This window comes from Salvelinus alpinus, chromosome 26, assembly GCF_045679555.1.
Source record: "Salvelinus alpinus chromosome 26, SLU_Salpinus.1, whole genome shotgun sequence".
Classification (NCBI taxonomy): domain Eukaryota; kingdom Metazoa; phylum Chordata; class Actinopteri; order Salmoniformes; family Salmonidae; genus Salvelinus; species Salvelinus alpinus.
The window spans coordinates 6,198,586-6,211,829 of NC_092111.1; the positions used below are offsets into that span (position 1 = coordinate 6,198,586).

At 42.1% G+C, this 13,244-nt stretch overlaps 1 protein-coding gene across 2 annotated transcripts; it reads left to right on the forward strand.

Moving 5' to 3' along the window:
- The first annotated feature begins 217 nt into the window (after positions 1-217).
- On the forward strand, positions 218-13,199 carry LOC139554515 (proton-coupled zinc antiporter SLC30A8-like). Of its 2 annotated transcripts, none has more exons than XM_071367362.1 (8): positions 218-464; positions 4,138-4,304; positions 4,528-4,674; positions 6,179-6,332; positions 7,687-8,044; positions 11,764-11,869; positions 12,108-12,242; positions 12,495-13,199. In XM_071367362.1, exons 1-8 carry the CDS (start codon positions 391-393, stop codon positions 12,638-12,640), a joined length of 1,287 nt encoding a protein of 428 aa, XP_071223463.1. In that variant the 5' UTR covers positions 218-390; the 3' UTR covers positions 12,641-13,199. The 2 variants fall into 2 exon arrangements, with proteins under 2 accessions (XP_071223463.1, XP_071223464.1); XM_071367363.1 differs by lacking the exon at positions 218-464 and adding an exon at positions 940-1,091.
- Positions 13,200-13,244: the final 45 nt, after the last annotated feature.

Sequence of the window (13,244 nt, forward strand, 5' to 3'; positions counted from 1 at the left end):
ACGTGATAGTCATTTTCAATTAAGGTTTACACTCTCCCTGAATGAGAAACTTTTGCCTAAAGGTGTTGCTGCAAGAGGCTACATTTGCACACGGTGCTTGGTCACAAGGCTTCAAATACTAACACTGCTTGCATTGTCACTCAAACAATATTTGAAGATGCATGGAACTTGTCCTCTTTTATGAGAGGAGATCTAGATGATGATAACATTAGAAATGTGCCTATTTGTTTTACATTAGTCAATTAAAAAAAAGAAAATTGCATTTTTATTTTGTCTGTTTTTATTTCTCTGTCTAAATATATTGGCTGGGTGTTAATAGTTTAACAAGTTTTATATTGTTTACTGTAACCAGTTTTATATTGTTTATTGTCGTCCCTGAAGCACTCAATCATGTTCAGAAAGGATCCAGAGAAAACTCAACTAGTCACCGAGAAAGGCACCATGTATAGCATCACCATGGAAAGGTAAAGTAGCCCGTTTATTTATTGTCTGAAAGTGTCAGTCTGTTGTTTTCAATTATGTAATTTACATTTATGATATCTGAAAACAAAATGACATTGAAATATGACTGGATAAGGGCGTCTGAAAAATAACCAAAATGGAAATTTAAACTTTAGCCTAAATATAATTTGATAGACATATAAGTAGGGGTTATTTAATTGAATTTGTTCCTCTATTTCCACAGCAACAATTAGTTTATATATTTTTTCACTTGAAGCATATGCACATGATTAGGACGATATGATTATTGAATTATGCTAATGAGTGACTGGGCCTAGTTTTCACATTTCATACGCTGCAGTCACATTTATTTCACATTTATTTTAGTCTGTTTAATGTGACAGTTTGTTTTATAATGTTTTCTATACAGCAGACAGCCTTGAGATCGGCTTATTAGCCGTTCTCTGTCCTCAAGCTCAGCCTCGCCTCCTGCAAGCCTGGGTGGGTTATAGCCTACAATATTGTACACGGGTCTGGTTCTGGCTGGCTGTAGTGTTTCGCAAACTTGGAGGTTCGAGTCCGCTTGTGAAGTTGTAAAATAAACTTTGGAAGATGTCATTGGTGTACGAGGAGGGTGTTGAGCGCCCATGGTGAGTTATTTGAATTGGTATTTTCATGTGTAGAATAAAACAAACTTTTTTGAGAATCTTAGACAGCCTGATACTCCAGTCATGCGAAGAAGAAAAAAGATTTGCGCACGGGTTCTAATTCTGGGTTGGCAATTGCCCCACAGTAAGGATGATAGGAGCTCAGCTGAGACAACTCACAAGTGTCTCACCCCACCAGTGTTCCGCTATCGTGGTAATAACGTACTGTCGGTTCACCGTCCTTCTGCCTCCGATGTGAAACGTAACTTAGACCTAATTGTCATGCTAAAGTGCGCGGTATCTTTCCTTATTTCATAGCATCCTCACCAAATGTGGCATTAACGCTCTCCCACAGTGTTGGCGAAGCTACTCTGAAAATATAGTTGACCAATTACTTAACACTGGCAGAAGTTAAGCTACACCAAAGCTACCCTTAAGAAAATATAGTTTACTTAAAGGGGCAATCGGCAGTTGTTACATCAATTTTTGGACTAATAAATTAATGATATATTGATTCTTGAAGAATATAACTTATAAATACCTAATGAGCTCAGTTTAACTGTCGTACCCCATAAGAACCCAAAATGTAAGCTTGTTTTACTCCAATTTTAGTAAACAAAGTAAATGTAAACAAACACTATATAGCCTCAAAACATGGTTAAAACTATAATTTTGATATCATTGATGGTCAGTCCCTGCATCCATAGCTCAGCTTTTTACTGAAACAGAATGCTTTGTTATTGTATCTACTGCTGATTGCCACTTTAACTAACATTCCTTTGAAAAGCGAGTTCACTACATCCAAACTACTTTATGATAAATTATCATATCTAAATCTGAAATGTCATAGACCACAAATTGCAAGAACCGATTTCTCTGGAGTCAGATGTTAACAGAATTGTGTAAATTGTCCTATTAAACACACAAACTATGTTTCACGTGAGAATTAGGAAAGAAAGGAAATGTCCTACTTCAACCATATTCTAGTGTGTAGTTCCAGTAGTTAGCTACACCACTACATGGCAAAAAAAAGTCATTAACTACCACCAAGCTACAAAATGTATTTAAATGACTAATTGAACTACTCCCTACTCCCCAACACTGCTCTCTCATCACATCCATTATCTGGTCCCTAGTTGGGTATTTAAATGATGTAACGGCTGTCCTCCTCCTCTTCATCCGAAGAGGAGGAGCAGGGATTGAACCAAGGTGCAGCGGGTTGTGAATACATAATTAATTTATTGACAAGACGAAAAAACGAACACGAACTACACTTGAAATGATACAAAATAACAAACGACGTAGACTGACCTAAACATGAGAACTTACATAGACACGAAGAACGCACGAACAAGAACAGACTACATACAAACCGAAACAGTCCCGTGTGGTACGAAATAACATACAGACACGGAAGACAACCACCCACGACAAACAATGTGAAACAACCTCCCTATGTATGTCTCTCAATCAGAGGAAAACGAAAACACCTGCCTCTGATTGAGAGCCATACAAGGTCAATTAAACCTGACACTTAACATAGAACAAACACAGACTGCCCACCCAGCTCACGTCCTGACCCACTAAACACAACAATACAAAAGGAAAACAAGGTCAGGAACGTGACAAATGAAGAATAGCTCTGGAGCTACAAGGTTAAACAAACAGAGACTCGTCAGTTAGTCAGTTAGCCTAACAGATGAAACTGGTTCAGTGTTCAAGGCATGGCCCCAGTGTACCAACGTATGACTCTCATGAGGCCCCTAGCTATGGATATAACCCAAATAATGTACATTGTCAACATTGGAGCTAATAAGGCCCCCTACCAACCTGATTTTCCTGATAGGTTTCCTTTCATGTACCAAACAGGCTCTGAAATGGACGTGCTCTGTATTTGCTGGTGACTGTACTTGGTAGAGCAGTATTCTCCCTGGGGTGTTGGAAATAACACGCGGTTGACAAGACACAGTAAAAACACTTGCGGCACTGGGCATACTACAACTTGTAGCCACAACACACAACATCGTTACAGTTTTCCTGACCGTCACTCACTTAAATGCGACAGTCAAAAACATATTACTAAAAAAGATGTATGTCATGCTGTAATACATACAATGTAATTAACATCACAGACAATGTAATTAACATCACAGACAATGTAATTAACATCACAGACAATGGAATTAACATCACAGACAATGGAATTAACATCACATACAATGGAATTAACATCACCGACAATGGAATTAACATCACAGACAATGGAATTAACATCACAGACAATGGAATTAACATCACAGACAATGGAATTAACATCACATACAATGGAATTAACATCACCGACAATGGAATTAACATCACAGACAATGGAATTAACATCACAGACAATGGAATTAACATCACAGACAATGGAATTAACATCACAGACAATGGAATTAACATCACAGACAATGGAATTAACATCACAGACAATGGAATTAACATCACAGACAATGGAATTAACATCACAGACAATGGAATTAACATCACAGATATAGAATTTACATTTTGAGAAAAAAACACCTGCACTGGCATTTTTTCTCTCTCTGCCTCATGGCAACATGTGTAGAATTGCATGAAATTAGCTTTAAAACAGCAACATTTTCTCTTAGCCACATGCACACCTGGACACAACTCGAGAGGGCCATCCTTTCTTACAAACTCTGCTCAGCCTCAGTCTTTCTCTCTTCTTTCCATTCCCCCTCCTCCCCCTCCTCCTAATTCTTGGATGATTTTCATGACATCCATCTCGCTTGTCTGGTCTTTCTGGGCACAACTTGAGAGGGACAGCCATTCTTACAGGCTCTGCCTCAGTCTTTTCTCTGCCTACTGTCCCCCCTCCTCCTCCTCCTTCTTGGACGAAGTTCATGATGTCCATCTATCTTGTCTTCCCTCTCAGTCTCCTTTTCACCCCCCTCTTAGTCTCCTTTTCACCCCCCTCTTCTCCTCCTTTTTGGATAATCCATATGTCTGTTGTCTTCCCTCCCTGCCCCCCCCCCCCTCCCTACAGTGTGTCCACAGATGAGATAATGCAGATGGAGAAGGACAGCAACATCAATCATTGCCATGACAACAGCCAGGCTACGGAGGACAGGGAGCGGGAGAAGCAGTTGGCCAGGAAGAGGCTCTACGTGGTCTCGGCTGTTTGCTTGGTCTTCATGATCGGAGAGATCCTGGGTGAGGGGTAAAATGACACATGACTATTGATTAGCCTGTCGATTAGTTAGTCAGGGACTCTATGTGTCTGTCAGTCAGCAGTCAGTTAGTTAGTTAGTTAGTTAGTTGTTAGTCAGTCAGTCAGTCAGTCAGTCAGTCAGTCAGTCAGTCAGTCAGTCAGTCACTCACTCACTCCTCTCTCTCTCTCTCTCTCTCTCTCTCTCACTCCTCTATCTGTCTGTAGGTGGTTACTTTGCGGGGAGTCTGGCGGTGATGACAGACGCCGCCCACCTGCTGGTAGACTTCGCCAGCTTCATCATCAGCCTGGTGTCTCTGTGGCTCTCGTCCAGACCCGCCACACGCACACTCAGCTACGGCTGGCATCGTGCAGGTGAGATCATCATCCTCGTCATCATTGTTGTCATCATTGTCATATTTTGTCTTTATCGTCATCATTGTCATCATTATTGTCATTATTCATCAACATCATCATCATCATCATCATCATCACCTTCATCTTCATCATGATCATCATTATCATCATAATATGCTCATCCTCATCATCACTACCATCTTCATCAATAATCAATACTTGATGTATCCCAATATCATGATCCAGCGAATGTTGAAAGCTACTATAAGCCGTTGATAGTATACTCAATGCGTGTGCTTTCTACTCTCACATGCTTTCTGGAACAAGTAGAAGTAGAAGTGGATAAATAAGTAGAAGTGGAGTGATTTAATATGTCTATAGATGTCACGTAGCTAGGAGTGGTGGGTGCGGAGTCAGGCGCAGAGAGCAGAGGGTTCTTTGGGTTTGCCGTATTTATTCCGGTAAGAATAAGGTCACGTCAACAACAACAGGCGAAAATAATGACCTCCTCAAAACAGGACACCAAACAGTCCAAAAACAAACACAACCATCCACAAACAGAACAGACAACAAACACAACCATCCACACACAGAACAGAAAACAAGCCCGCACAAAGCAGGCGGGCCTAGAAGGCTTCAATAGCCCTGAACAAAACCCCAAACGAGAAACAGGTGAAACCAATGCAGACATAACCAACAGAAAAAGAAAAGGGAATCGGTGGCAGCTAGTAGACCGGTGACGACGACCGCCGAGCGCCGCCCGAACAGGAAGAGGAGCCACCTTCGGTGGAAGTCATGACAATAGAAGAGCATACCTAATGGTTGTTTTAGCGTTGTGATTGTGTATCATGGTCTTTACAATAGGAACCTGACAAGTCATACTTAAAAAAATCACATGCATCAATTCTGTGTCTGTAGTCGTCCTCCTCATCGGACGAGGAGAGGCGAGAAGGATCGGACCAATATGCAGAGTGGTTAGTTTCCATGGTAATTTAATAGACATGAAAACAATAAGCGATACAAAATAACAAATGAAACTACCGTAACAGTCCCGTGTGGCGAAACACTAACAAGGAACAAACACCCACAAAACACACGTGAAACCCCGGCTGCCTAAGTATGATTCTCAATCAGGGACAACGATTGACAGCTGCCTCTGATTGAGAATCATACCAGGCCGAACACAAAATCCCAACATAGTAAATCACACATAGACAACCCACCCAACTCACGCCCTGACCATACTAAATAAATACAAAACAAGGGAAAACAGGTCAGGAACGTGACAGTGTCTTCCTGTGTCTCTTACTGGAGACCTTTCCTCTTGGCTCTCACTATGTGGTACGTCTGGTACTGCTGGCAATATCAAATGGGTTTTCCTGCAGCTCTTTACTGTAATATATCTGTCCATGACATTTCTATAATTTCTATCCCTGCCTTTCCCTTGTTTAAACATGATGTGTTCTCTTTTTCTCCTCTCCTGTGTGTGTGTGTGTGTGTGTCCTCTCCCTCTATCCTCTAGAGATCCTGGGCGCTCTCCTCTCAGTGGTGACCATCTGGCTTGTGACAGGTGTGTTGGTCTACCTGGCCGTGCAGCGGCTCATCAGAGATAATTACGAGATCGAGGGGACCATCATGCTCATTACCTCAGGCTGCGCTGTGCTTGCAAACATCATGTGAGTCCACCGACCCGAAACGCAGCCCATTTCTTCACCATTCATGAACTGAAATGTTCGTAGAGAAATTCAATTCCATTCATTCAATTCTATTTCATCTTCGGGAATTGATGTGGTCTGCTGTTACCATGACTAATGTAGTATTTACAATTGACGACTACTGATGACAGACAAGCTAAGAAACTGACGCGGATTGCCGTGGGTTTTATTCCCTGTAAGTAGTATTTTCGGGTTGTTAACGGTTCCCGCTTAGGACTAGATATTAGTGACTCACAAGTGAAAATCAAACCACAGTATGTCACACTTTATTTGGATAGTCCGTATTTTCACACTATCAACAAACTATCTGTTAATAAGCAACTGCTTGCTAAGGTATGGCTTGCTTTTGTGGCTGAACGCTGTTTTCAGATTATTGAATATTGTGTTTTGCAGTAAAGCTTTTTGAAATCTGACAGAGCGGTTGCATTAAGAACAAGTGTATCTTTAATTCTATGTAAAACATGTATCTTTCTTCAAAGTATATGTTGAGTATTTCTGTTATTTGACGTGGCTCTCTGCAATTTCGGATATTTTGGAGGCATTTCTGAATATGGCGCCAATGTTTGGTTTGGATATAGGTTTTTGGATATAAATATGAACTTAATCGAACAAGACATATATGTATTGTCTAACATGAAGTCCTATGAGTGTCATCTGATGAAGATCATCAAAGGTTAGTGATTAATTTTATCTCTATCTGTGCTTTTTGTGACTCCTCTCTTTGGCTGGAAAAATGGCAACATTTTTCTGTGAGTTGGTGGTGACCTAATATAATCGTTTGTGGTGCTTTCGCTGAAAAGCCTATTTGAAATCGGACACTTTGGTGGGATTAACAACAAGATTACCTTTAAAATGGTATAAGATACATGTATGTTTAAGGCATTTTAATTATGAGATTTCTGTTGTTCGAATTTGGCGCCCTGCACTTTCACTGGCTGTTGTCATATCATCCCGTTAACGGGATTGCAGCCATAAGAAGTTTTAAGGTTAGTGTTAGAGCTACATTTAGGGTTAGTAGATACAGTAATTAGTTTAAATATTACTGATAGTCTAGATAGTCCATCTATAGATGCTCTACAGACTATCCAAATAAAGTGTTACCCAACAGTAGCAAGTAGATGTGACAGTAACAAGAATATACAAGTATTGTCATGTAAACAGCCTACAGATATCTTCCACAGCATGAAGATTCAATGTTGCAGTAATGCATCCAGGTATAATGCTTTATAACTTGTTGTAAGCATATATGAACATTTATAATGCCTAATAACAAGGCTTTTAATATGTTATGCCTTTCTGAATGTCCCGTGGGCAGTATGGCTTTCACCTTGCACCAGTCCGGGCATGGGCACAGCCATGGGGGCCTCAGTAGCGGGCACGGCCACAGCCACGGCAACAACGACAAGGGCAACCATGGTCACAGCCACGCGGTGGGCGATAGGCACGGGCACAGCAACAAAAGTAACCACTCACACGGTAACGGTAACCAGGAAAACCATTCCCATGGAAACGGCAATGTGGAGCAGCACGGTGGGGTGGACATTCAGCGGAATGAGTTGTCGGAGTCGCAACCTCAGGCCAACGCCAGCGTGCGTGCTGCCTTCGTGCACGTGGTGGGAGACCTGCTCCAGAGCATCAGCGTGCTGGTCAGCGCCATCATCATCTTCTTCAAGGTCAGTGGTCAGAGAACAACTGGGGTGATATGGGAGGTAGTGGTCAACTGGGGTGATGGTGGAGATAGTGGTCAACTGGGGTGATGTGGGAGATAGTAGTCAACTGGGGTGATGTGAGGGGTAGTGGTCAACTGGGGTGATGTGGGAGATAGTGGTCAACTGGGGTGATGGGAGGGGTAGTGGTCAACTGGGGTGATGTGGTAGGCAGTGGTCAACTGGGGTGATGGTGGAGATAGTGGTCAACTGGGGTGATGGTGGGGTAGTGGTCAACTGGGGTGATGGGAGGGGTAGTGGTCAGCTGGGGTGATGTGGGAGATAGTGGTCAACGTTGGTGATGGGAGGGGTAGTGATCAACTGGGGTGATGTGGGAGATAGTGGTCAACTGGGGTGATGGGAGGGGTAGTGGTCAACTGGGGTGATGGGAGGGGTAGTGGTCAGCTGGGGTGATGTGGGAGATAGTGGTCAACATTGGTGATGGGAGGGGTAGTGATCAACTGGGGTTATGTGGGAGGTAGTGGTCAACGGAGGTGATGGGGGAGATAGTGGTCAATTGGGGTCATGTGAGAGGTAGTGTTTATCTGGGGTGATGGGGGAGAACGTGGTTAACTGGTGTCATGTGGTAGGCAGTGGTCAACTGGGGTGATGGTGGAGATAGTGGTCAACTGGGGTGATGTGGGAGGTAGTGGTCAACTGGGGTCATGTGAGAGGTAGTGTTTAACTGGGGTGATGGGGGAGAAAGTGGTTAACTGGGGTCATGTAGTAGGGGGTGGTCAACTGGGGTGATGGTGGAGATAGTGGTCAACTGGGGTGATGGTGGAGATAGTGGTCAACTGGGGTTATGTGGGAGGTAGTGGTCAACTGGGGTCATGTGAGAGGTAGTGGTCAACTGGGGTGATGGGGCAGAAAGTGGTTAACTGGGGTCATGTGGGAGCAGGGGCGTTCGGTGACATTTAAGATGAGGGAGGATGATCATTTTTTTATGAGCATGGCCTTATTTCTATTAAAGCATATTGGATGACTGTCATTTATATTCCATTCACCCAGTTCAATGTAACATTGCTAGGTTTAGGCTACTACATGATACTCACATTTTCCCTATACCCATCATAAGGTTGCTACAACCTAGCTTATGAATAAACATTTACAACTTAGGTTCACAGGTCAAGAGACAAATTTGTGTAATCAAGGTGACATACATTCAGTACCGTCTTGCACACTCTTGCCTGCATCTAGCTGATCTAGGGTGTTCATTAGTCCAACAGTTGCAAACGAGAGTTTCTATTGGACAAATTCAGATATGTTTTATCCCCGTTTTCTTCCGTTTTCTTCCATTTAAGAAACGTTTTTCAACAGAATCAGAAGAATAAATATACCCCTGATCACACGCAAACACAGTTCACTTTCAAAGCAGCCACATGCAAACAGCATGATCATTTTGCTCATTGTATAATTCCTTCTCGCATCTACGCACTCTCCTCCTTTCACCTTTTCTCTTGGCTTGTGGACAGCACATCAGCTGTCTGTGACCAGGCGAAAAAACCTTTCCAAGCCAAACCTTCATATCATAACCGTTAACCGCTACCCACAGCTTACATCGTTGTCACCATATTAGCTAACGTCATAGTCAACATAGCTACTAGAACTAACGCGTTAGTAAACCTGCTGCAATCATGCTAGCTAGTACAGTCAGCAAGCAATTTAGCAGTTACACCAGTGGCCACTGTGGCAATAAATTAATAAAAGCACAAAAAAAATAACACGAAATCTCTCTCTCTCTTACAAATAAATACATTTGTTCAAAACTGTTGCTCAAAATATGTTATGTAGTGCTAACTTGCTGTAACTTATGTTTTCAGTACAAAATTAATTTATCTGATCCTTTGATTGGGTGGACAACATGTCAGTTCAGGCTGCAAGAGCGTGTCACGATCGTCATAAGGAGTGGACCAAAATGCAGCGTGGTATGTTTCCATCCTTTTTATTAGGAAGAGAAAACTCAAATAACAAAAACAATAAAGCGAACAAACGAAACGTGACGCTCAGAGTAGTGCACACAGGCAACTATACCTAGACAAGATCCCACAAAGCATAATGGGGAAATGGCTACCCAAATATGATCCCCAATCAGAGACAACGATAACCAGCTGCCTCTGATTGGGAACCATACCAGGCCAACATAGACATATAATTCCCCTAGATAACCCACCCTTAATCACACCCCAACCTAACTAACATAGAGAATAAACAGCTCTCAATGGTCGGGGCGTGACATGGAGGATGTCTTCTGGAAGTTGTCAGAATGACTGTGTAAGTCTATGGTAGGCGGTGAGAACCATGAGCATTCTAGGTTTTGTATTGGAGTCAGTGTACCCAGAGGAGGACGGAAACTAGCTGTCCTCCGGCTACAACATGGTGCTACCCTACAGAGTGCTGTTGATGCTACCATAGTCCTTCATTGCAAAGCAGTGTGTTTTAATCAATTATTTGGTAACGTGAATATATTTAGTATAGTTTTGTCAATTTCTTTTAAATAAATGTAAAAAAAAAAAAAAAAAAATTCACTGAGGACAATGGTCCTACCCTTCTTCCTCTGAGGAGCCTTCACTTTTATGGGAGGTAGTGGTCAACTGAGGTGGAGAGGACGATGGGGTGAGGAGATTAGGGCCGAGGGGAAATGGGCAGGTTAGATGAGGATGAGGCGGATGTTAGTGTTGACTCACTCTCCCTGGCTTTCGTAAGATGTCGTTTTGAACTGATCATTTAGATAGCTGAATACTCCTTGCATTAGAATGAAGCACAGTAGTGTCCCAAATAGTGCCCTGACAATATTAGGTAATTAGTCTAATTTCATAGATTAAGTTAAAAGTCCTTTTGAATTTGCATACATTTTGCATAAATACTATTGAAAACTCTCAGCAAAACACAATGAATCAAGCAGTAATTGATGGAAGATCCATATACTGTAACTACTATTTCTAGTTAGCTACGATTTATTATAAATTGTTGACTATCCACTTCGCGATTTATTAGCTTGCGCAAACAAATTAAGCATCACTGCAGTACATAATGTACCGCTCGGTTACAGAAGTTTACAGGTTCATTTCACAGTAAACCCAGTGTGACTTTTAGACTCTTCCCCCTCTTCCTTCCTGTGTGTGATAATCTCTCACTATCTTCATGTGCTGAGCATGCACCCCCGTAGGCATTGAAATCTACCGCGTCATGTTCTCAAATGGAACTTTTGAGCATGGTGTATTTTTTTGACTGATATTGCGGCAATTCTCAATATAATTATCCCTTTTATGATGCTGTACGAGCACAAACTTTACGTGTTTCGATGTGCGATAGAGACGTCACAGATTTCCTCAAGTATGTCTTGACTAAAGTAAAATATATTGGGGGGAAAAGATGTAAAGATAATGTAAGATAATGCTCCCGAGTGGCGCAGCGGTCTAAGGCACTGCATCTCAGTGCTAGAGGTGACACTACAGACACCCTGATTCAAATCCAGGCTGTATCACAAACGGCTGTGATTGGGAGTCCCATAGGGGAGCGCACAATTGGCCCAGGGTCGTCCGGGTTTGGCCCTTGTAGGCCGTCATTGTAAATAAGAATTTGTTCTTAACTGACTTGCCTAGTGAGATAAAGGTAAAAAAATATATAATATTAAACTATGTCATGATTATGGTCCTTAATCACTCTTTCTCTGATTCCCACAGCCCGAGTATAAGATAGCTGACCCTATCTGTACGTTCCTGTTTTCCATATTTGTCCTGGGAACCACCATCACCATTCTGAAAGACATCCTGATAGTCCTCATGGAAGGTAAAACATGGGATTCCCTCTAACATCCCTGTTTCGGGATTATGTTAAAGTGGCCGTCTTACTATAGACTAGGAATGACTTATATTGACGACAGCCACGAGGATATGTTTTAGTGCAAGAGTTGATGATTGTAACATGTCTAAAAGGGACCTAAATTGCCAAACTTTTGTGCCCAGTCCCTCCTCTGTGTGTGTGTAATGAAATCCTTATCTTTCCCTCCCTCTCTATCTCTTCCCAGGCACCCCAGCTGGAGTGAAGCACGGTGAGGTGAGGGACCGGCTGCTGGCAGTGAAGGGGGTGAAGTCTGTCCATAGCCTCCATATCTGGGCCCTGACTATGAACCAGACGGTGCTGTCAGCACACGTGGCTATAGGTGAGTGTAGCTGGACCAGGCTGTCAGTAATCTACTGTTATGTTACATCTCTCATATATAATGATGATGATGATGGCTTTATTGTATCCATTACCATTTATATTTTTTGTCATATATCAGAGTATGACACTTTCTGTGGAAATACCACTGCCGTTTCCACTATCTATGACTTGACTTGATCAGACCATAGTGACTTGCAGAATTGTGATTTAGTCAGTGTCATCATACTTGCATTTCCCTTTCCCTCCACAGATGACTTAGTGGATGCCCAGCCAGTTCTAAGGGAGATGACCCAAACTTGCTTCTCCAACTACAACTTCCATTCAGTCACCATACAGCTGGAACAACAGGCCGACCAGAAGCCTGGGTGTAGCCTGTGTGACGACCCCAAAATATAGACGTCTGTTTAAGTCCATGGGAGAGGCCAGGAGCCCAGAGGAATAAGCTACCAAACCAGGATTTAGTTGTAACCTGGACAGGCTTTTGGCCAGTGCTTGACTTGGCCAGGAACATACTGGAACTGAGTTATAGCACCTCACATATTCTACTGCTTGAGTTCCTGCACCTCTTAGAGAATATTGGCTTAAAATATTCAGTGGTGTAAAGTACTTAAGTGAAAATATTTTTTAAGTACTACTTAAGTTGTTTTTTGGGGTTATCTGTACTTTACTTTACTATTTATATTTTTGACAACTTTAACTTTTACTCCACTACATTCCTAAAGAAAATAATGTACTTCTTACGCCTTACATTTTCCCTGACACCCAAAAGTACTCGTTACATTTTGAATGCTTAGCAGGAAAGCACAATTGTCTAATTCATGCACTTATTGAGAGAACATCCCTGGTCATCCCTACTGCCTCTCATCTGGCAGACTCACTAAACACAAATGCTTCGTTTGTAACATATTTCTGAGTGTTGAACTGTGACCCTGGCAATTCGTAAATAAAAAAAAACAAGAAAATCGTATTGTCTGGTTTGCTTAAAATAAGACATTTTAAA

Bases quoted from the DNA above. Each gene is read 5' to 3' on its own strand.
- LOC139554515 (XM_071367362.1), top strand. From the start codon at position 391: ATGTTCAGAAAGGATCCAGAGAAAACTCAACTAGTCACCGAGAAAGGC. The intron at 4,305-4,527 runs GTGAGGGGTAAA...ATCTGTCTGTAG, and splicing joins CATGATCGGAGAGATCCTGG to GTGGTTACTTTGCGGGGAGT. The intron at 11,870-12,107 runs GTAAAACATGGG...ATCTCTTCCCAG, and splicing joins CCTGATAGTCCTCATGGAAG to GCACCCCAGCTGGAGTGAAG.